The sequence below is a fragment of the Microcaecilia unicolor genome, chromosome 5 (assembly GCF_901765095.1).
Source record: "Microcaecilia unicolor chromosome 5, aMicUni1.1, whole genome shotgun sequence".
NCBI lineage: Eukaryota > Metazoa > Chordata > Amphibia > Gymnophiona > Siphonopidae > Microcaecilia > Microcaecilia unicolor.
In genome coordinates this window covers 315,450,242-315,473,634 of record NC_044035.1, presented here as the reverse complement: position 1 = coordinate 315,473,634, position 23,393 = coordinate 315,450,242, and the positions used below count along the sequence as shown (strand labels likewise).

Genomic DNA, 23,393 nt, shown 5'->3' with positions numbered 1-23,393 from the left:
TATTCCTGTCACTAGTGAAGAAGGTTGTTTAAAAAAAAAAAAAAAAAAAAAGAAGAGGAAAATACTTTGTTTTTACTTCTTTCTCTTGCCTGTTACCTGATTTATTTTCCCGCCTTTGGCAATGTATTCTATGGGGCTGCTTGCGAAGTTTCTTTGAATTTCGCTGGCCGGCGTCTGATTCTGATCTTGTACCCTTCTGAGCTGGTACCAGTTGCTTTGATTTTTTTTTGTGGGGCATGGCTCATGTCTGGATCACGAAAATCAGTTGTTTTTCTCCTCTTCACGGTCCTAGACAGCGGCCCCACTGCTGGAACTTGTACCTTTGCGGTTCAGAGGTCTTAGTCTGCCATTTCCAAAGTGGGGTAAGTCTCTCGCTGGCTCTGTTTGTCTGCAGGCTCGGTCTTTTTAGTCCGGCGCTATTTTTTTCATTCCTGTCAGCCTTATGGGGCTGTTGGTCAGTTCTTTTTCAGACTGTCCAGTCTCTGCTGTTTCTGGCATCTTGCTTGAGACGCCCCTGCTATTTGATTCTTGTTTTGGCAGCAGTTTTTTCCTCCCTCCCTTAGGGAGGTTCTGGTTCTCTCGTCCCCGTGGATCCCTCCTGTCTGCTCTGGTTTGTCTGCAGGGTACTTTCCTTCTGGTGGGGGTCCGAGTTGCCCTTGGTGTGCAACTGCTAGCTCAGTTCCCTCTTCTGAGTACCCTTGGGAGCGCCATTCTTGCCAGTCTTTTGCTTGGACTCAGTTCAGAGTCTCTTTACGGGAATGTGCCTTTTTAGGACTAGTTTGCCACAGCTCTTCCTTGCTTTCAGGCAGGAGTTTTAACCTGGCAAAGGCGGATTTTGCCTTTTCTAGTTTCAGGTGCCTCTCTCCTGGCACGTTTGGCACTCCTTCTTCTTTTTTCTGTAAGGGGTGCAGTTCTTTCCTGCTGAGCAGATCTGTTGCTGTGCATCTGGATTATCGCCTCTTAGCTCTGCGCTTTTCTCTACTTTTCTGTAGGGAAGTGGCTGTGTTCTAGGTCTTGAGTTTGACTCTCCCATAGCTGGTTTTTCCTCAGTTTGGTGTTAGTGGCCAGCTTCCTCTTTGTTCCTGGCCTGGCGAGAGTTGTTTCTTCCTCATTGCCTTACGGCTGCATTTTGCTGCCTATGGTCTGAGGATTCCAGCTCCGTGATGCTTACCTCCCTCTTGGCGGGAGTACTTTCTCTACGTTGACTGCTGCTCCGTATCGGTTGCCTAGGAAGGGCGGTCATTGTGGCTCAGAGACCGCTTGAGGGCTGAGAGTATCTCTTGGGGCACAGGGCTTTCTCTTCTTGTAGTTTTAGTCCCTCTGGGCCAGGGGAGTACAGCGCCAGGTCTGCATTTCCACAAGTTGTGCTCCTTTCCTGTTGGCCTCCTGGCAGCACCTTCTCTGGCTGTTCTCTGAAACTCCATATATGCATTTTGCTTGTTGACATTGTGGCTCACTTTGGATACAGAAAGTGAAAGTGCCTTGGTGCTTTGTAGCTTTTACTACATGAGACGTGGGGTAAGGAATAATATATTGTAGAGGAATATATTCGAGTTATTCCCCAAGTTTTCCACGTCATCACTGTGACCCCTGACGCAGGTGCTAGTCACCGAAACACGGCCCGTGTCGGGTCTTTTTGTCAAGGCTCATTCATTAAAGAACTGTGTTCCATTTTTAAAGGCCTGTGGTGCTGTTTTTTTTTGTTTGGATACAAATGTAACAAATAATTTAAACAAAAAAGCATAACTCCTTGTCGGCGTGTGGAGCGCTGCTCCTTGTTTGCAAGTGGAAAGCTGCTCCTTGTCTGCATTTTATACACAGTTGCATTGCTACCACAGCTTCAGTTCTGCAGGTACCTCTAACATCCAGCTCTTTCAGTGGGGCACTGCTCATCCTGTGTCTGTTACTCTCAGCTTCTTCTCTGCTTGTTCAGTGCATTTCTATCTTTGCCAGAGGTGTGCAACTCTTTCTCTGCCTGTGGTGCGTGGCTCAGTTTGTGTGCTTTGAGTGAAATAAAACATGGAAAAGAAAATAAGATGATACCTTTTTTATTGGACATAACTCAATACATTTCTTGATTAGCTTTCGAAGGTTGCCCTTCTTCCTCAGATGTGCTTTGAGTGCAAATCCATTTGTTCTCGTTGAACATGGATCCTACTCTGCCTGATGAGCGCAGCTTCTTTTCTGTCCCTTGAGCACAGTTCAGTCTCTGACTGTGGAGCATATTTTCACCTTTGCCTGTTGGGCACTATTTCACCTTGTCGGTCAACCCCAGCTTTTTTCTGTTGGTTGGATACAGTAACTTCTCAGCAGCTGTGGCATACCGCAGTTTTGTCTGCTAGACAAGGCTGTCTTGTCTCCTGTTAGCTACCATTCCTGTGGCACCTTTTCTTTCCGTAGCCTCTTGGTGGCTGGTGAGAAGCTTCTCCATTGCTGGAGTTTGAATTAGTCTCTGCTCCTTTTGTGGCTACTTGGCATCTTGGGGGTCTTTTCTCCACAGTGTGGCTCTCGACTCTTTCTTTTTGTCTCCTTTTGTTCTCTTGGCTCTGTTCTTTCATCCCTAAGTCCAGAGCGAACTGGTTGAGGAGTACTCTTTCTATGGTTGTACCCTGGTATGCTGCTGCCCTTTTCTTCATGGTTCTCCTGGAGAGACTAGCGCTCCAGTTAGTTGGTACTCTGGAGTCTCTTCTTGTTCTGTGGAGTTTGATTCTCTCACTAGGTGCGGGTCTGGGTGGTTCCTGGGCCTTGCTTCCTTTCTTCTATGAAGTGTGGCCCACTGTTCAGGGTTGCGTACGCCTAGTACTTGTTAGGGTCGCTTCATCTGACCATCTTGGACTCGAGGCAGACCGGCAGGTTTGGGAGTTAGTCTTTTTCCTGCCAGGGTTCAGAGAAGTGGATCCTGGTCTAGGAGAGATAGTTCTTCTCCTTGTTGCTCGGATTCGATTGTTGCCTTCCTTCCAAGGGGGGTCCTTTGGCATGAGTATCTTGTTCTGCTTCTTTTACTGCTCTCGGGACAGGGGTACTTAATTTTTCTTTTGCTCAGGACGTTTGTTTTACGTCCTACGGCTTCAGTTCCTTTTCTAGTAACTCTGTTCCATTTTGGTAGCCTGGTGGTTCGGATATTCGAATCCTTTTCTGCTGATCAGTTTTTTTGCTGTGTGTATAGCTTTGTTGATTTTTCAACCTTCTGCATTCTTCTTTTCTCCCCCTCTCCCCCCCCCCCCCCTTTGGGAAACTGCTTTGCTACATCGCATTAGTCTGGACTGGTCTGGTATAGATGACAAGGAAGGAAAAATTATGTTCTTACCTGATGATTTTCTTTCCTTTAATCATACCAGACCAGTCCAGATGGCCTTCCTGGCTAAAGTCTGTCAGTGTTGCTTCCTTTAGATATCCCTGGCTGTTCCACGATGCTTCAATATGCTGTCCTACAGCACTGCCTACTTCATCTTCTCTATTCAATCTCCTGCCACTTGTTGTGCCAGCTCTGTATGACTCCTGTTACTTGGCATCACAAAGTTCTTTCCCCAGATTCAGGGGTAGATCTCTATGTGCTTGAGCAAGCTCAGTATGAACCATTCCCTCCCGCTTACTTTACTGTGAGGGGAGGTTGCAGTTGCCTTTGGCCAAGCAGGAACTTTGAGGTTCTGCATATTGGCTCCAAGAGGTTGCCTGTTTGCTTTAACTGCGTTTTCTTCTAGACTTCAGAGCACCATTGCTTGGCTATTCGAAATACTGAACATTCCAGGCTGCATGATACCTTTAAGGTGCGGTTTACAAAGTAACATAGTAGATGACGGCAGAGAAAGACCTGCACGTTCCATCCAGTCTGCCCAACAAGATAAACTCATATGTGCTACTTTTTGTGTATACCTGACTTTGATTTGTATCTGCCATTTTTAGGACACAGACCGTAGAAGTTTGCCCAGCACTAGCCCCGCTTCCCACCACCGGCTCTGCCACCCAATCTCCTCTAAGCTTGTGAGGATCCCATGCATTTTTGAATTCCGTTACCATTTTCATCTCTACCATCTCCCGCGGGACGGCATTCCAAGTATCCACCACTCTCTCCGTGAAAAAATACTTGCTGACATTTTTCTTGAGTCTGTCCCCCTTCAATCTCATTTCATGTCCTCTAGTTCTACCGCCTTCCCATCTACGGAAGGCGGTAGAACTAGAGGACATGAAATGAGATTGAACTATTTTCTCTGTCTCCTTCCGCTGGTAGATGGACACAACCCATTAATCTGGACTGGTCTGGTATGATTAAAGGAAAGAAAATTATCAGGTAAGAACATAATTTTTCCTTACTACATGTCTGTCAGTTAAAGAGGCCTTTAATTCATAGTGCTGAAAATGCAGCACTCCCACCCCACCTCACCTCAAACTGTCAGGTAATATATCTTATAATGATTTTAGACCTGCAAAACTTGACCAGTTCAGTTTTCTGTTTTTTTTCCTCAGTTATGGGTATTTTACATTTTATCCAGAATGCTCTTTGAGATAGAATTCAATCAAAATACCTTGAGACCCTGGAGTTGTCGTAGCAGCACATTGCCAGATTCTCAGGGCTCCATGCGGGGTTGACATGGTGAAGATTGGGGAGGAAGGGTTCTGTAATGTTGAACTGTGGGTAGGGTGTATGAAGAAAATGAAACATAGCTTTCATGAAGGTCAAAAATAATGACATAATTAGATTGAATGTTATAGGCTGGACAAAAGATCATCTTAACTGGTTGAAAAACAGGCATTATTTCCTCTAGAAATGCATTGTTCCACCAATCTCATTGTTCTGAATGCTCGAATCAGCCATCATTACTTTTCATAAAAGGTTTTGTCAAAATGCCTAAACTTTAAATTTAGCTTTTATCTTGGCACCTTCTGTACATATGATGTAACAGTATTTTCTGTACTGTTGCATTCTTTTGCCTTTCTCTTTTATTTGTTGCTGATCTCTCATTAAGGGGGTGAGGGTAGCCTTGGACATACTGCACAAAAGAAATTTATAAGGTACCTGTTTTAACTGGGGCAAAGAAGGACACGGCAGGTCGGCCATCGACAGAATAAAGAGTCTGTTGGACAGAGGGAAACTGAGATCAGGGCCTAAATTGAAGCAAATTACAAAAAGAGAGATGTCAGCTTCCCTTCAAATAGTTAAAGGGAAACTCTTTCCTCCCCAGGAGTGAAAGGTTAAAAATTCTATATGGAATAACACTCTGACAGTTAGGAATCCACCTGGTTGATGGGTCCCTTCCTATAGCCTTGAGTATGAGTGGATGGAGTGGGGGAGGGTGATGAGCTCTGTGAGTGACAAAGTGTGGGTATGCTTTGTATCTATGGGGAGTGGACGGTAGAACTATGTGTGGTCTCTTCCCTCTTTTTCACTCCCTTACACTTAATCTACCCCTGCCCCATGTTTTCCCCCCTTTCATTCATTCCCTCTCCTCCTCATGTGCTATTCTTCCCCAACAAATATTGGTACAATTATTTTCTCGATACACCGGTTCTTCTGTTGTGGGACTCTTTCCAGTTCTTCACATACACTCCTTTGGCCTTGAGCCTCTTTTTCCACGTTGTGGTATGCTGGTTATACAAGCCTAGCCGGAGCAGAAGTTGCTACCATACATAGCTAGTGGCTGGGCAGGTCACAGAGGATACAGCACCAAGCTTTGTTGTGCCCCAGCCATTGACTAAGTCAGCCTCTCCTTCCATTTACAAGGAGTCCAGCGAGTAAGACCCAAGACACTGGCTTGCTGCCAAACCTTAGTTCCCTCAAAATTTGTGGAGGTGACTCCTTGTCCTGTGAATAACAGGGAGGGCCATCTGCCATTATATCACATTGCTAGGGTGCCATTCAGGAGCAACAGCTCCAGAGTGTTCCATATAAAATGTACTATAGCCACATTGCGGAGGATCTGCTACATGCACAATATGTCCATAATCTTCACTAGACAGTAGAGGCCGACCAAATTAGGTTCAGTTTCGGTTATGGTGCCAGAGAGGTGTGGTAGCCGTGTTAGTCCACTCTTAAAGGTTATCAATAGAAATCAAACAAAATAAAACATGGAAAAGAAAATGCGATGATACCTTTTTTATTGGACATAACTTAATACATTTCTTGATTAGCTTTCGAAGGTTGCCCTTCTTCGTGCCAAAATCGGCTCAGAGTCTGTTTTCTGCCCAATTTTGGCCAAAAGATTATTTTAAATTTTGACTGTTGTTGGTTTTGGCTGAAAATGACCATGTGTTTTGTGCTTTGTCCAGTTTGTCTTCCAGGCCGCCCTGACCTAGCTGACAATCCCCAGTGGTCTAGGGATGTTGTTGGGGCAGGATTGATCCACATTTACTCCTGCCCATTCCAGCTGTGTCCTCAAAATGACTGCCATTACTGGGGCATCGTAAGGTAGTCGTGGGGGGGAGGGGGGGGAGAGAGGGGGTTACTCTTTATTTTGGGCTGTGATTGCAAGTAATGCAGTTATGATCTTGCATAATAGCTTATATGGTAAATAGAGTGCTCCAAATACAGTAAATATCTTTGATACAAAATTTTACCAGGAATTTAGGTCTGTAAATTTGGGATGATTCTCTCCTTAGGAATTAACTTCTTTGTGGAGTTATGACATCAGTTGTCACTCCGAGTGTGACACAGTCAGCCACTGTAAAAACACCATGGCTCTTAGTTTTAGTTTTCATTAGCTGCAGTCCATGTAGAGGGTCATAGATTTGATATACGGCCTTTCTGTGGTACAACTAAAGTGGTTTACATTTAAGATTATTTTGCTTGGAGGTAAAAATCAATCTTTCATTATTTAAATTATTGTTTTCTGGCTTTGATACTGTGGGTTTAGCAGATGGATTCAGACTGCAGGCTCTCATAATCCCTAACGAACCTCCCTGGTTTATATTCATACAACCAAATTCGTGTTTTCAGTTGGGTTTTGGCTGAAACCAGGTGATGAGTTTTGGCCAAAACTGAATTAAAGCAGTTTTGATTTACTTCTACTGGACAGTGCCTTTACCCTTTTATGAATATATGAATGTTTAAAAGCTGTGTAACCTTCAGTTCAGGCAGGGTATTCATTACCAGAAAAAGTCTCTACCCATTTCTATCACTGCTTAACATTAAATTTAGCTTAGACTTTTTGAAATATTTTATGTTTTTAATGATACTGTAACTGATACAATCTTGTTATATCTTTGTTGTTATTGTTTCAACTTTCAGATATTTGGAGAATTAGATCTATAGTCAACTTGTTGGCCTGGGGAAGCCTTTTTTATATCCAAACTATTATACTCAATCTCTAACTTGTATTTTTAAAGGAACACCAAGATGCCTGTGCGAATAAATGATGTCATGGCACTATTGTGTCATATTTCCGATCAGCAGAAGATGAAAGTGGCAATCAAGCATTCAGGCAAAGGAGCTCTTATTGCTGGAGCTTCTGCATTTCTGGGAGGTCTGATGGGTGGACCTCCAGGGATAGCAATTGGTAAGTGCATTCCTATTTAGGAACATTTTTATTCATAGTGTGAAACAATTCTTGAACTTCCTTTGCCATGTCATATGTGTATCAAAACCTTGAAATCCTATGTGGTTATGGGAATCTAGGGCTACTCTTCATTTAAATTTATTGCTCTGTGTGCTTAAATATAAAAACTTGAGCTGTTCACTTCTATTTTACACACACTTGCTTCCAGCATAAAATTGAGAAAAATTCTTTTACCTTGAAGGGTGAGAAAGCATTAAAAAAAATGTTATATACTTTTGTAAGGATGAGAGATCATACAGAAGAAAACATTTTTCCTTCACTTTCTTGTCGTGCAGAAAAACTGCTTGAATACTCTTTATGGCGTAGACTCAAGAAAGTGTCAACATTCAGGTGCTGAGATGATGGGTGCTAAGTGTGAATTCTATAGTGGAAATGCTGTTATAGAATACTAGTGTAAATCTACAGCTTCACATCTAATTTTAGGCGCAAACACTTGTTCCATGTCAAAGGCTGGTATAAGTGCTCGCATCTAACTCTTAGTATTCTATAAACTGTGCACTTAATGTCTAGGCACACCATGACCTGCCCATGCCCCTTCCACATCCACACCCCTCTAGAAGTTCAGCACAATAGAATTTGTCCGGTCAACTTCTAGAATAGTGACTAAGGGCAATTGGGTGCACAACTGCTAATTGGTGCCAATTAATGTCAATTAACAGTAAGCCAATATAAGTATTGCCATACTGGGACAGACCAAAGGTCCATCAAGCCCAGCATCCTGTTTCCAACAGTGGCCAATCCAGGTCACAAATTCCTGGCAAGATCCCCAAAAAAGTACAAAACATTTTATGCTGCTTATCCCAGAAATAGTGGATTTTCCCCAAGTCCAATTTAATAATAGTCTATGGACTTTTCCTTTAGGAAGCCGTCCAAACCTTTTTTAAACTCTGCTAAGTTAACTGCCTTTACCACATTTTCTGGCAGCCAATTCCAGAGTTGAATTACATGTTGAGTGAAGAAATATTTTCTCCGATTCGTTTTAAATTTACTACTTTGTAGCTTCATCACATGCCCCCTAGTCCTAGTATTTTTGGAAAGCATAAACAAATGCTTCACGTCTACCCGTTCCATTCCACTCATTATTTTATAGACCTATCATATCTCCCCTCAGCCGTCTTTTCTCCAAGCTGAAGAGCCCCAGTTGCTTTAGCCTTTCCTCATAGGGAAGTCGTCCCGTCCCATAGTAGTCGTCCCATAGTTTTCGTTGCCCTTCTCTGCACCTTTTCTAATTCCATTTTATCTTTTTTGAGATGCGGCGACCAGAATTGAACACAATATTTGAGGTGCAGTTGCACCATGGAGGAATACAAAGGCATTATAACGTCCTCATTTTTGTTTTCCATTCCTTTCCTAATAATACCTTAAGTAGAGGAGTGTGGTAGCCGTGTTAGTCCACTCTTAAGGTTATCAATAGAAATCAAACAAAATAAAACATGGAAAAGAAAATAAGATGATACCTTTTTTATTGGACATAACTTAATACATTTCTTGATTAGCTTTCGAAGGTTGCCCTTCTTCCTCAGATCGGAAATAAGCAAATGTGCTAGCTGACAGTGTATATAAGTGAAAACATTCAAGCGTTACTATGACAGTCTGACAGGGTGGGAGGAGGGGGGTGGGTAGGAAGTATGCATGGGGACATCAAAGCATATCATTGATATTCTAACAGGGTGGGTGTGGATAGGTGAGGGGAGGGTGATCAACAGAGACATACAGCTTTATGGTTTATAATGGGATAGGAACCCCAGATCCTTGTTAAGTCCTTTCTGTTGGGTGTTAAAATATTCAATCATTCTGACTTCAAAGGTCTTACGTTCTTGTATGGTTCTAAAGTTACCTTTGAGGATTCTTACTGTGAAATCACTGGTACAGTGTCCTGGTCCTGTAAAATGTTGACCAACAGGCGTGGGAACCCTGCTGGCACCAGTATTGTTCATATGATGTCTATGTAAATTGAATCTTGTCTTAAGCATCTGGCCTGTTTCTCCAATATAGCATCCTTCGTTACATTTTTTACACTGAATGATATATACCACATTGGAAGATGAGCAAGTGAAAGATCCCTTTATGTTGAATATCTTTCCTTTGTGGATGACTTTGGGGTCCTGTGAAATATTTTGGCATAGTTTGCAACTGGATAAATTACAGGGAAGTGTGCCCTTCTGTTCCTTTTCAGTCTGTGAAGGAAGTTTACTTCTGATTAGCTTGTGTTTTAAATTGGGTGGCTGTCGGAAGGCCAGTACTGGTGGGGATGGGAATATCTCTTTCAGTAATTCATCCTCCTGGAGTATAGGTTGTAGATCTCTTATGATTTTCCTCAGTTTTTCCACCTCTGGATTGTATGTCACTACAAGCGGGATTCTGTCTGTGGATTTTTTCTTTTTGTACTGTAGCAGATTCTCCCTGGGTGTTTTGAGGGAGGAGGCAATATTCTTGGAGATTATTTTGGGGTTGTAGCCCTTCTGTTTGAAGGATTCAGTCAGGGTTTTAAGGTGTCTGTCTCTGTCCCCTGGGTCAGAGCAGATACGGTGGTATCTTGTGGCTTATGTCCAATAAAAAAGGTATCATCTTATTTTCTTTTCCATGTTTTATTTTGTTTGATTTCTATTGATAACCTAATAATACCTAAAATTCTGTTTGCTTTCTTAGCCACCGCACACTGAGCTGAAGGTTTCAACGTATCATCAATGACGACACCTAGATCTCTTTCTCGGTCGGTGACTCCTAATGTGGAACCTTGCATGATGTAGCTATAATTCGAGTTCCTCTTTCCCACATGCATCACTTTGCACTTGCTCACATTAAACGTCATCTGCCATTTAGACGCCCAATCTCGTAAGGTCCTCTTGTAATTTTTCACAATCCTCTCGCGATTTAACGACTTTGAATAACTTTGTGTCGTCAGCAAATTTAATTACCTCACTAGTTACCCCCATCTCTAGGTCATTTATAAATATGTTAAAAAGCAGCGGACCCAGCACAGACCCCTGGGGAACCCCACTGACTATCCTTCTCCATTGAGAACACTGACCAATAATTGGCTGTTAACCCCAATTAATAGCCAATTCCATATCATCATGCTGATCAATCCATAGACTGGTGGGTTGTGTCCATCTACCAGCAGGTGGAGATAGAGAGCAATCCTTTTGCCTCCCTATATGTGGTCATGTGCTGCCAGAAACTCCTCAGTATGTTCTCTATCTCAGCAGGTGGTGGTCACACACAGCAGCAGCTCTGGCTAGGTCTCCAAGCCTAATTTTTAGGTTTTGTTGAGTACCTGGGGTTGAGGGCTCTTCTTGAGCAAGTGCAAACCTGGTGGCGCCAGGTCCCTCCTTTTCTTCCCCCTCCCGCTGGCACCGTTTAAAAAAAAAAAAATTGTGGACGTCCTTAAGGGCGTTTATTTAAACGTTTATTGCAGCTACTCACTGGGACACCAGTTCGTTACAGCTCGGAGCGAGAAGCAGGTAATTTTTACCTTTTTATAGCGGGCAGGGGGTTCCCCGATCGATCTCCACGTGGCCTATGGCGTCGGAGGGCGAGGGCACGAAGAATTGCTCCCCGGACCGCATGTGCGCTTCTAGCGGGGATGCGGGGGTCTTAAAGTCTGATTCGCCCTTGTTGGGTGTCAGTTTGGAGGCCGGTCAGTGTCCCGGTTCTTCCTCCGGTGTGGCGGTTTTTCCCGCCATAAACGCCCATCCCCCGCTGCTCGCCTCCGCCATCTTGGCCGGCCACTCTGCTCGGACGGCTTCTTCTTGGGCCGCCCTTGAGCTGGGAGACGTTAATGCCATAGCCGCCCTTGATTTGGGCGACGGCAAAAAAGCGGCTAAAGTTAAGCGCCGTTCTTCCCGCGTGGCTCCTTCGCGGAGTGTCGCGCCGGACGCCATCTTGGATGCGCAGCATGTTTCTCCCCTGCTCTTGCGAGCGCCGGTTGAGGGTGCGTCTAGGGCTGTGGCCCAGGCTGCTGAAGTGCACAGTCTGGAGGGTTTCTCCCCCGAGTTTATTTTGCTGCTGCATCAGGCCTTCCTTATGCAAAACGCTGCCCCTGCTCCCTTGGCTGATAAAGGGGTTGAGGCCCTCGGAAGTAAACGCCCTCGGGTGGATTCCCAGGCCTTAGAGGACTCTGTCTCCTCTGATGTAGATGAGGGCAGCGTATCTGAGTTCTCCCAACGGTCCTTTGGGGATTCCTTGGAGGAGACGGATTCCCGCTCGGATGGAGCGGATGACACCTCTGCAGCGCGGATCTTTCGCTCAGAGGATTTGCCCAACCTGTTAGTGCAGGCCATGAGCATTTTGAAGATTTCCTCTCCAGAGGACGTCTCTCCCTCAGCCCCTGTTGGCTCCGCCATTATGCTGGGGACGAAGCGCCCGCCTAGAACCTTCCACGTGCATGATGCCATGCGCACCTTAATTTCGGCTCAATGGGATGTCCCGGAAGCGAGCCTCAAAGTGGCTAGGGCTATGTCCCACCTCTATCCTTTGCCTAAAAGTGAACGTGAGGCCTTTCTTTGGCCTACCGTGGATTCTTTAATCACTGCGGTGACTAAGAAAACGGCGTTGCCAGTGGAAGGTGGCATGGCCCTAAAGGACGCCCAAGACAGAAGATTGGAGGCGGCCTTAAGGTTGTCCTTCGAGGCGGCTGCCTTAAGTTTGCAGGCCTCAGTTTGCGGCTCCTATGTGGCCAGGGCGTGCCTGACGATTGTGCAGCGGGCTTCCCCCTCGGATCCTTCCTTGAGGGCTGATTGGCCGGCCCTGGAATCGGGCTTGGCTTATTTGGCAGACTTACTGTATGATGTCTTGAGAGCCTCAGCTAAAGGTATGGCTCAGACAGTCTCTGCGCGGCGGTGGCTTTGGCTGAAGCATTGGTCTGCTGACCACGCCTCTAAGTCCCGCCTGGCTAAGTTGCCTTTTAAAGGCAAGCTGCTCTTTGGGGTCGAGCTGGACAAAATTGTGACCGATCTCGGCACGTCTAAGGGCAAGAGGTTACCAGAGGTCAGGGCTCGGGCCAGTGCTCGCCCCGGTAACTCCAGAGGATGGTTTCAGGAAGCCCGTCGGTACCGCCCGGGCAAGTCGGGCTCCTCTGCCCCCTCTTCCTTCAAGAGGAACTTCTCCCCCAAGCAGCATTCCTTTCGCAGAGACCGCCGTCCCGGAGGTGCGCCCTCCGGTCCTCCCCCAGGGTCTCGTACCCAATGACGGGGTCCTGGTCCATGGCCCATTGCAGATTGGAGGACGCCTGTCCTCGTTTCTGGGCGAGTGGACCAGGGTAACTTCAGACGCTTGGGTGCTGGAAGTCATCAGAGATGGCTACAAGCTAGAGTTCTGCCGACCCTTAAGAGACGGGTTTGTACTCTCTCCCTGCAAGTCTCCGGTCAACGCTGTGGCAGTGCAGCAGACCTTGGACAATCTGATCCGCCTGGGTGCGGTCGTTCCTCTGCCAGAAAATCAGCTTGGCAAGGGACGTTACTCCATTTACTTTGTGGTACCAAAGAAAAGGAGGTTCTGTAAGGCCTATCCTCGACCTCAAAGGGGTCAATCGGGCCTTGAAAGTTTGGCACTTTCGCATGGAGATTCTCTGCTCTGTTATAGCGGCAGTGAAGGCAGGGGAGTTCCTGGCATCCTTGGACATCAAGGAAGCGTACTTGCATATTCCCATCTGGCCTCCTTATCAACGCTTTCTGCGTTTTGCAGTCCTGGGCCGACACTTCCAGTTCGGGTTGGCTCCTGCTCCGCGGACCTTCTCCAAAGTAATGGTGGTCATCGTGGCCTTCCTGCGAAAGGAAGGAGTACAAGTCCATCCTTATCTGGACGACTGGTTGATCCGAGCCCCCTCTTATGCAGAGTGCGGCAAAGCTGTGGACCAGGTGGTTGCTCTTTTGAGCTCCCTGGGGTGGATCATCAACTGGGAGAAAAGCCAGCTGCGCCCGACTCAGTCCCTGGAGTATCTGGGAGTTCGATTTGACACCCAAGTGGGCAGAGTGTTCCTGCCGGACAATCGGATTGTCAAACTTCAGGCTCAGGTGGACCAGTTCCTAGTAGCCTCTCTGCTTCGGGCTTGGGACTATGTTCAGCTGTTGGGCTCTATGACGGCCACGATGGAAGTAGTGCCCTGGGCCAGGGCTCATATGAGACCACTACAACACTCTCTGCTGCAGCGCTGGACTCCGGTGTCGGAGGATTATGCTGTGCGCCTTCCCTTTGACCCAGCAGTGCGCAAGACGCTGAGCTGGTGGCTGAAGACAGACAAGTTGTCTGCAGGGATGCCTCTTGTGACCCCGGAGTGGATTGTTGTCACGACGGACGCCTCTTTGACGGGCTGGGGAGCCCACTGTTTGGGAAGGACAGCGCAGGGGCTCTGGTCTCCTGCAGAGGCAAAGTGGTCTATCAACCTCATGGAACTCAGAGCCATTCGGTTGGCGCTATTGCAGTTCCTCCCGATACTGGTGTTGAAGCCAGTACGGGTCCTGTCGGACAATGCCACGGCTGTGGCCTATGTCAACCGCCAGGGAGGTACCAAAAGCGCCCCTCTAGCCAAGGAGGCCATGAATCTATGCCAGTGGGCGGAAGCGAGCCTGGAGCAGCTGTCAGCGGCCCACATTGCCGGAGTCATGAATGTCAAGGCGGACTTTCTCAGTCGCCATACCTTGGATCCCGGAGAGTGGCAGTTATCGACTCAGGCGTTCTTGGACATCACGAAGCGCTGGGGCCAGCCGAGCCTAGATCAGATGGCGTCATCGGCCAATTGCCAAGTGCCGCGCTTTTTCAGCAGAGGACGGGACCCTCGATCCCTGGGAGTAGATGCTCTTCTCCAACAGTGGCCGACACAGGAGCTTCTCTATGTGTTCCCGCCCTGGCCCATGTTGGGCAGGGTGCTAGACCGGGTGGCAAAGCATCCGGGCCGGATAATCCTGGTGGGTCCGGACTGGCCCAGACGCCCCTGGTATGCGGACTTGATCAGGCTCTCAGTGGACGACCCTCTGCGATTGCCAGTGGAGCAGGGCCTGTTGCATCAGGGTCCCATGGTGATGGAGGATCCCTCCCCCTTTGGTCTTACGGCCTGGCTATTGAGCGGCAGCGTCTGAGGAAGAAGGGCTTCTCAGACAAGGTCATCGCCACTATGCTGAGAGCGAGGAAGCGCTCTACTTCTACTGCTTACGCCAGGGTTTGGCGTACCTTTGCAGCGTGGTGTGAAGCAGGCTCACTTTCTCCCTTCACTGCTCCAATTTCTTCAGTGTTGGCGTTCCTGCAAGAAGGTCTGGAGAAAGGCCTGTCGCTCAGTTCCCTTAAAGTCCAGGTAGCGGCTCTGGCTTGCTTCAGGGGCCGCCTAAAGGGTGCTTCCCTGGCTTCGCAGCCAGATGTGGTGCGTTTTCTCAAGGGAGTTAATCACCTGCGCCCTCCTCTGCACTCAGTGGTGCCTGCGTGGAATCTCAACCTGGTGCTAAGAGCCTTGCAGAAGCCGCCTTTTGAACCCTTGTCGAGGGCATCTCTAAAAGACCTGACGTTGAAAGCAGTCTTTTTGGTGGCTATCACTTCAGTCAGAAGAGTTTCCGAGCTCCAGGCACTCTCATGTCGAGAGCCTTTTCTGCAGTTCACTGAGGCAGGAGTGACTATTCGCACAGTGCCTTCCTTCCTGCCCAAGATTGTTTCTCGCTTCCATGTGAATCAGCAGCTCTGTCTCCCTTCCTTTTGTAGGGAGGACTACCCAGAGGAATACTCTGCTCTCAAATATCTGGATGTGAGACGAGTCATCATCAGATACTTGGAAGTGACCAATGATTTCCGGAAGTCGGATCATCTGTTTGTCCTGTTTGCAGGTCCTCGTAAGGGTCTGCAGGCTGCTAAGCCTACAGTGGCAAGATGGGTCAAGGAAGCCATTGCAGCGGCTTATGTGGCCGCGGGGAAGGTGCCGCCTATCCAGCTGAAGGCTCACTCCACTAGAGCTCAGGCGGCCTCGATGGCAGAGGCCGGGTCCGTCTCCTTGGAAGAGATTTGCAAGGCGGCAACTTGGGCATCGGCCCATACCTTCTCCAGGCATTACCGCTTGACTGTGGCTGCTCGGGCGGAAGCCCGGTTTGGAGCTTCAGTGTTGCGGTCAGGGATTTCAATGTCCCGCCCTGGGTGAGTACTGCTTCGGTACATCCCACCAGTCTATGGATTGATCAGCATGATGATATGGAAGGTAAAATTATGTAACATACCTGATAATTTTCTTTCCATTAATCATAGCTGATCAATCCATAGCCCCTCCCAGATATCTGTACTGTTTATATTCTGGTTGCATTTCAGGTTCAAGTTTAGTCTTCAGTTCCTGTTCAGGAGGACTTCGTGTTCAAGTTTTTTCAATTGGATTCTTCAAGAGTTGAGACGAGTTTGTGTTACAGTGAGCTGCTGCATTCCTCTCCCCTCCGTTTTACGGGGCTGGATTGAGACAAAAATTCTGCCGGCGCTCCCTCCCGCTTCGGCGGTGTTAGGGTCAGTCAGCTCCTCCCACGGTTGCGGTTGCAGGATAAGCCAGATCCCCCCGCATCGGCGGGGTGGAGTCCCTCCCCCGCTCCGCGGGGATGAGCTGGACGGTTCCCCTCCCCCACTTGTGTGGGGATGAGCTGGGTTAATTCCCCTCACCCCGTTTCGGCGGTGGTGAGCTGGGCAGAGTGTCCCTTTGTGGGTGTAATTCTCTAAGTGCTGACTCCTGCGGATGGAGCTTGGATATCGACATACTGAGGAGTTTCCGGCAGCACATGACCACATATAGGGAGGCAAAAGGATTGCTCTCTATCTCCACCTGCTGGTAGATGGACACAACCCACCAGTCTATGGATTGATCAGCTATGATTAATGGAAAGAAAATTATCAGGTATGATACATAATTTTACCTTATTAAATTAAGTGACCTTCTATAAATGCATGCAGAAATTTGGTCATACAAATTCATAGAATTAGGGGGTATACCTGTCAAGTTTGAAAACCTTTTGTTATGTTTTACCCAGTTGCAACTGGCACCTATTGCCACCTTATAGAAGGTAGCCCCATTTCTCTACATCCATTAGTTTCCATTTTATATGGGATTTTCTTCTATTGAAGCCTCCCAACAAGTCTTCTAGTATCTTTGGACCTTAGTCTAGTACTGCCGCAACTGATGAAAGCTCCCTTTAAACCACTCGACTCCTGCAAGCTGGGGTACCTCTTCTGGGAGGTTTTATTTGTAATGGTGGTCACATAGTCGGTGAGCTCTGATGGATATGAAGGATGGTGTTTGAGTGGCTAGGGGGTTGGGTGGAGGATTTGTTATGTAGCCATTGTCTGGGACTGGGAGGAGAAACATTTGTGTTTTGGAGACCATTAGTGTAAATGAAATGTGTGCCTTGAACAGTGTGGGGACTGTTTTAGAATTGATCAGCATTATTTTACACACTTTGATTTTTATCTACATAAAATTAGCACATTTTATTTTAAATAATGGCACTAGACATTAGCAAACGTGGTATTTGTGTAAATGCCTTACCCAGGGCATTTTCCATTACTCTGCACAAATTTGAGAGATCTTTTGAAATGGTAAAAGCTGCAGCTTTGCCAAATTAAAAATATGAGACTTCATTTAAATGTGTTTACCTGCAGAGACTCTTACTTTGGATGGGAGTCTCCTATGCAAGAGCAGCAATCTTCCACCCTTTACTGTGTTCTGCAGCTGCCGACTCTCTGGCTGGCACAATGAGCAGGTTCAAAGCACAAAACTGAGAATTTCCTGCAGATGATCTTGTGATGCACAAGCTCAGTAGCATGAAGTGCAAAAGTTTGAACCTGCTTGCTCCTGCCTGCTTCCCAAGCAGAAACAGTAGCAAGCCTAACTGCTACTACTACTGCTTATCATTCCTTTAGCTTTGTTAGGCATAATGGCAATGCTGTGCACAAACACATAAGAGACTTGCCCTCCTTGACAGAGCTTAGAATGTATTCAAACAGGACAAATAAGATTAAAGAGTGTTTAATTTCTTATGGATATTAAACAGGCAAATAAGGAGTTAAGAGTTAAAAGCAGCCTCAAATGATGGGCTTTAGCCTGGATTTAAATAGGGCAGAGACAGAGCATGATGAACCAACTCAGGAAGGCATACTACACAGCCTAAATGAAAGAAGTGTGGGGCGGAGGCATAAAAGGAAAATTTCCCGTTTTTGGAAATTGCTGCACCCTGGCAGCTCTGCCTGTGCTGTGATCGGAAAACATGGCACACAGGGTCTGTGGTGGCCATTTTTACAGTAACCACAAATCAGGTGTCCTGTCCCTTGAGATGGGGGAAAAGGGTTTTGCTGGAGAAGAGAGTCAGCTTGAATTGGGATATCCCCATCCTGGGCGGAGAAACCATTTGGCACAGGGTAAAACATTTTTTTTCCACAGTTTGTTGTTTGAGCACTATTTAATGTACAGGTATTTGTTAGGCTTCTGAACTAATGATATATGTCTTTTTTTTTTCTCCCCCCCCTCCCCCCCCCCCCCCACCAGGGGGTGCAGTCGGTGGACTGTTTGGTGCTTGGATGACCAGTGGACAGTTCAAACCATTGCCTCAGATTATCATGGAGATGCCTGTGGTTCAACAGCAGAAGCTCTGTGATGATGTTTATTCCATTATTAGGAGCATAGACTGGGCGGATGCCACCCAGTTGATTCTGCTTGTAACAGGAAATGCTGCTCTTCAGCAGAAGGTGGCTGCAGCACTAATAAACTACGTTTCTCAGGAGCTCAAAGCAGAGATCCAGTATGGAGATTAGATCTGGCCTTAGAACAGAACAGAAGGGAAGAATTCATCTGCTTCCATCTGTGGTAAACTTATATAGCAATTCGGAATGTAACTGGTACAGTTTTAAAGGAACACGGTCACCCTGACTTCATGACTTCCAAAATGGTTCATTTTGCTTTTTATATATCTTTTTTTTTTTTTTTTATGAGTTTTTGTTGTATTCTTCAGGGACAGCTGTTTTTGTTTTTGTTTTTTTGCACTGCTTTTCCCCAGAGTTAAGGTGAGCACTTTTGCTGTATGCTGGAATGAAGCCTACAGTGTGTGGGGATGGGGTGTTGATTGATTGTGTCTCTGTAAAGTTCAGATCATGCACATTGCTCTATGTATGGTAGGGCATATGGATTATCCAGATTATAATGAATGTACTGTTTTTTGTTTTAATGAACTGTGATAATCATGTCTGTAAAGTATAACTAATATTCAAGAATATGGATGTGGAAACTTGTATTTTGTTTTGTTATGGGGAAAATGGCTACCATAATCGCAGAACTGTCAAAATGTGGCTTACTGAGCATGTATTTTCTATTATTTGCTTTTTGGCACATGCTGTTTCTTGTTTAACCTGATGGACACCACTTAACAAAAGCAGGAAACGTCTGTACATAAATAGTCCATTGAGGTTGTGGAGTTCTTGCCTCTCCTGTTCATTCCCTAAATCTGTTTCCAGTTCCAAAATGACTTGGTAAAGGATGAAGTCTCAAAGCAGTTTTCTTGAATTTTGAATTAATATAAACTATTAAATAGCATAGGGATGACTAAAACATTTACAGTTAGAGCACTGTTTATCTGGAATAGTTGGGCCTGAGGCACTACAACATAATGGGCAGTTCCTGTTATTTGTGAAAAAGAAACGGAAAAACAGTGATTGTACACAGTACGACTGTTCTGTTGAGCACCAGACAAACATGAGGTCAGCATGCATTCTACCCAATTTTGCAGTGGCAGTGTTAATCAGCGTAGGAGAAACATTAGCATCAGGGGATATGAGCTTTCCTTTTTATATAACCTTTTCCTGTTGCTTGAACATTTGCTTAATTTCCTGCTGTCTTTTACAGTGTCTGGTGCAGAAGTCTTACTAGTGAGCCCATAGTGGATATAGCCTTATCCAGTGTCATCTGCAAATCTCATTGGGCTTTCATCCTTGATCTCTTTTTGTCTGTTTTGTGGCTTAAAGCAATGAGTTTCAGAACTGGTGAGATTGTGATAAGTTGAAGCGTGATGTTAAGAACTGGATTAACTGTGAATCATTGTTAAGGACTGGAACAGTGTTCCTTAATACTGGGCATATCACATTAGTTCCCCAAGGCAGGCACAGCCACTGGGTTATAATATATGTGGAGTGGCAAATCCCAGATAATAAAAGCCTTACCAGAGTAATATAATAAAGGCCTGAGACCATGATAAAAGGTGCTCTGCTGTATATGTTGTAGCACATCAGCAATTTAAAACACTTGAATAGCATTAATATGATTTTTGGAAAGCTTTAGTAGATAATATATTTTTAAAGGTTCTAATTTGTCTAGTAACTTACTGTATAGATATGTTTACAGATACTGTATTGTTAATTCTGGAAGTCTATATAAACCAGAAGTGCATTTTTTGCACTAACACACTGTTGTGTGTGAAGAGCTGCTGTGGCACCAAGTCCATTATTTAAGAATAAATGCTGAAATCAAAAATCTTACAATGACTATTACAAATAGAATGATTTCTTTTTAATTAACAATGTTTATATTAGTGGAAAGTAAATATATATTTATACATTTTACAGAATACCAACACGATTACATCTTATAAGTAAATGGACATGATGCCCATGGAGTAGGCAGAAGCAGTGCAGGCCTGGTTTTCACCATTGCTACTTTGGCTTCAGAGAAGCAGTTTGCGATGCCACCAGCAGTTAGTCAGCCTACGTTGGGCAGCATGAGAATGCCGGCCTTCTTTGGTGTTTGCACCTCAGAGCCGCTGGCCTTAACGGGGCCGGCCTCTCTCTGTGTTGCTGCTGCTTTTGTTTCCTCCCTTAGCTCCAGGTACTTCACAGGATCCTGCTGCTCCCTTTTCTTTGGCGTTAGGCTTGATGCAGTAACAAAACAATCTCCTGAAATGGTCCCACTTTCAGGCACAGCCAGTTGGTTCTTCTCTGGTTCAGGAGGATTTTCCTGCTAAGAGGAGAACGTTGTAGCCCTACTCAGACTGGGAAGCTGTCTCCTTGCTTTTTGAGTCCCCTTTCGTCCTTTCCCAGTCTCTGCTGTCTTCTCTGGGCACTCTGTGGGGAGGGATCCCCTGGAGGAGGGTGAACTTTCCAGTGTAGAGGATGATTTATTTATTTATTTATTTGTTACATTTGTACCCCACATTTTCCCAACTAATTTCAGGCTCAATGTGGCTTACATAGTGCCGTGAGGCGATAGCCACCTACGGTGAAGAAACAAATATAGAGTGAAGTTATTTACAATGAAATAACTTCGGTTTCCCATCTGTTCTGTAAGAAGAAGCTGTTAGTACTGATTTTGAAGTCCTTCAATATTTAAATATCTCTTCTCCTGCACCTCAAACCTCCATTGAAGCCACTGCAGAATCGGTACGAAGAAGCCTCCCAGGAACTTCCATATTTATGAGGCCATGCAGGAACTCATCGCAGCTCAGTGGAACACTTCTTACTCTTTCCAGGCTTTATTATTTAACCGGCTAAAACGGGTCAGTGCTGAATTAGAGGGGAGAATGCTAGTCATGGCAGTGAAATTTACTACAGTCCTGGACTTTGATTTGGACAGATCAGTTGGTACTTGGGGGGGGGGGGGGGGGGGGAGGGGCATATCTCTCTGAAAGGGGTTAAGTACTAAGGTCATCAGTTAGATCTGGTCACTTCCTGGAGAGGTTTGCACCCCATAGAGAGAGATTACACCCACATGTCTAACGTGCATGCCATGATGTCTCAAACTGACTATTGTCATGAGGTCCTGTCGTAGTAGAAACCATAGGGGTAGAAAAGAACTCCTGGCTTCAAGAAGTAAGCAGAAAAGTCCATAGTGTAGGGTGATTCCCCCTATCTGGGATCTTTATTTTTTGTTCCCAGTTAGCTTGGAGTGAATGTGAGACCAAGTTCAGTTCACCACAATTTGGGAAATACTAAACTTTGTGTGCTATATGTCCATTTATAGAAATATCCAGGTCTCGGTTCCCTTTTCTTTGTACGGGACCCAAAAAGAGGATACAACCAAGTGCCTTGGAAGGTTTATACAAATGAGCCTGTCAGTAGCAGTTTCCTCCACTGTCTTTGAGATGAAGATCCCTTTTAAAGAATTTAATGTCTCTTCCTTTTCCTAGACTACTACTACTATTTAGCATTTCTATAGCGCTACAAGGCATACGCAGCGCTGCACAAACATAGAAAACAGTTTCTCAGAAAAAAGTCTGTAGCTCAATCTTTAAACAAGAAGGAAAGTTCCCAAAATGTACTGCTTCACAAACAATCTCAATCCCTGAAAGTCCTTGTTCAAACAAAACTACTCAGTATCAAAAATGTTCATTCCCAGTTTTCTGTTTGGCCTCTCTTACAAGCCTAGGACTCAAACAGCTATCAGATCCCTCGTATAATTGCTCATAATAGAGAAGGCTTGACCTCTATTATGCCCTCCTCCATCTGCTAGCAGCAAAAATGAAACAAACAAACAACTTTCAAAGCAGACAGCTTGGTTAACTTCCAAATTTAATTTATCCATGGGCAGTATAGCGACCCACCTGCTGGATACAGATCACAAGCCTTTTAGGGTCAGTTTCCAATCTCCATTTCTTCATAATCCTCAGGAGTTATAGTTGCGGGGCTCTCTAACTCCATGGGTTCCCTTCTTGCTTTCCCAGAAGTATAAGTGACTTCAACATCCATGTGTTGGGGGAAAATACTCCACCTCTTCCTCCTCCTAGTCCCAGATTCTAGGAGCTCTAAAGCTCTCCCCCCCCCCCCCCCTGTCAGAAGGGCAGGATCAATGCCTCCTGTCTCTTGGCCTGCCTTCTCAAAATGGTGGGCCCTAGCCCCTTCCCAGTGCATTCTGGGATGCGTTGGGAAGGGCTAAGCACCATATGAGGAAAAAAAAACCTCCTTATACGGTGCTTAGTCCCCTCCCAGTGCTGCTGCTGGGCACTCATTTTGACAAAGGTGGGCCCAGAGCAGGAGGGAGGAGGTGCTCCTGCCTCCAACTCTAGAGGTATGTGGACGGGAGGAGAGGGAGTTGCTAGACCAGCATGGAGGTTTTGGTAGTGAGGGGGGGGGGGGGGGCTCCCCTGGAGCAGCAGCTTGTACAGGAGCCAACAGGAGGAAAAATTATAGTCCTTAGTGGAGCGCATGATCTGGTGCAGGAGGTAGTGGTGTTGGAGCTACTTGATAACAGTGATTATAATATGATCAGATTTGATATTGGCTCTGGAGTAAGTGCACACAGGATATCCAATACATTATCATTTAACTTTCAAAAAATAGACTATGAAAAATGAGAAGAACGGTGCGGAAAAAAATTTAGAGGAGCAGCTGCGAAGATCAAAAATTTACATCAGGAGTGGATGCTGTTCAAAAATACCATCCTGGAAGCCCAGGCTAGTAATATTCCATGTATTAAAAAAGGAGGAAGGAAGGCCAAATGAGGGCCATCATGGTTAAAAAGTGAGGTGAAGGAAGCTATAAGAGCTAAAAGAAAATCCTTCAGAAAATGAAAGAAGGATCCAACTAAAAATAATAAGATTGCACTGGAGGCAGATTTTGTGTTCCATAAGGCTACTACAAATAGTTCAATGCTTTAATGCCATCAGCATCCCTGTTCTGGGACCTAGAGTAATGATCTTCAATATTTTTTTAAACGGGGGTCACTTTGACACCCCCCTCCCAAAAAAAACCCAAAACAAAAACAAACCCTCTCACCGCAAAACAAAATCTCAGTGTGAGAGTCGAACTTGACATTGGACAAACGACAAGCCAATGGGTGCGGGGGGGAGGGGGGCTAACAAGAGCTTCCTCCATGGTTTCCCCTTCTGTTGATATAGCAGACTGGCTACTTATGCACAT

The 23,393-nt window shown here is 45.7% G+C and overlaps 1 protein-coding gene across 2 annotated transcripts in view; it reads left to right on the top strand.

Annotated features, from left to right (window-relative positions):
- The window catches only part of C5H19orf12 (chromosome 5 C19orf12 homolog), a 33,828-nt gene extending 13,468 nt beyond the window's left edge, over positions 1–20,360 (top strand). For both annotated transcript variants that reach the window (XM_030204394.1, XM_030204395.1), the window contains exons 2-3: positions 7,321–7,490; positions 18,043–20,360. In XM_030204394.1, coding sequence (XP_030060254.1) covers positions 7,331–7,490; positions 18,043–18,308 — 426 coding nt within the window. In that variant the 5' untranslated portion in view covers positions 7,321–7,330 and the 3' untranslated portion in view covers positions 18,309–20,360. The remainder of the gene's footprint in view (positions 1–7,320; positions 7,491–18,042) is intronic.
- The last annotated feature ends 3,033 nt before the right edge of the window (positions 20,361–23,393 follow it).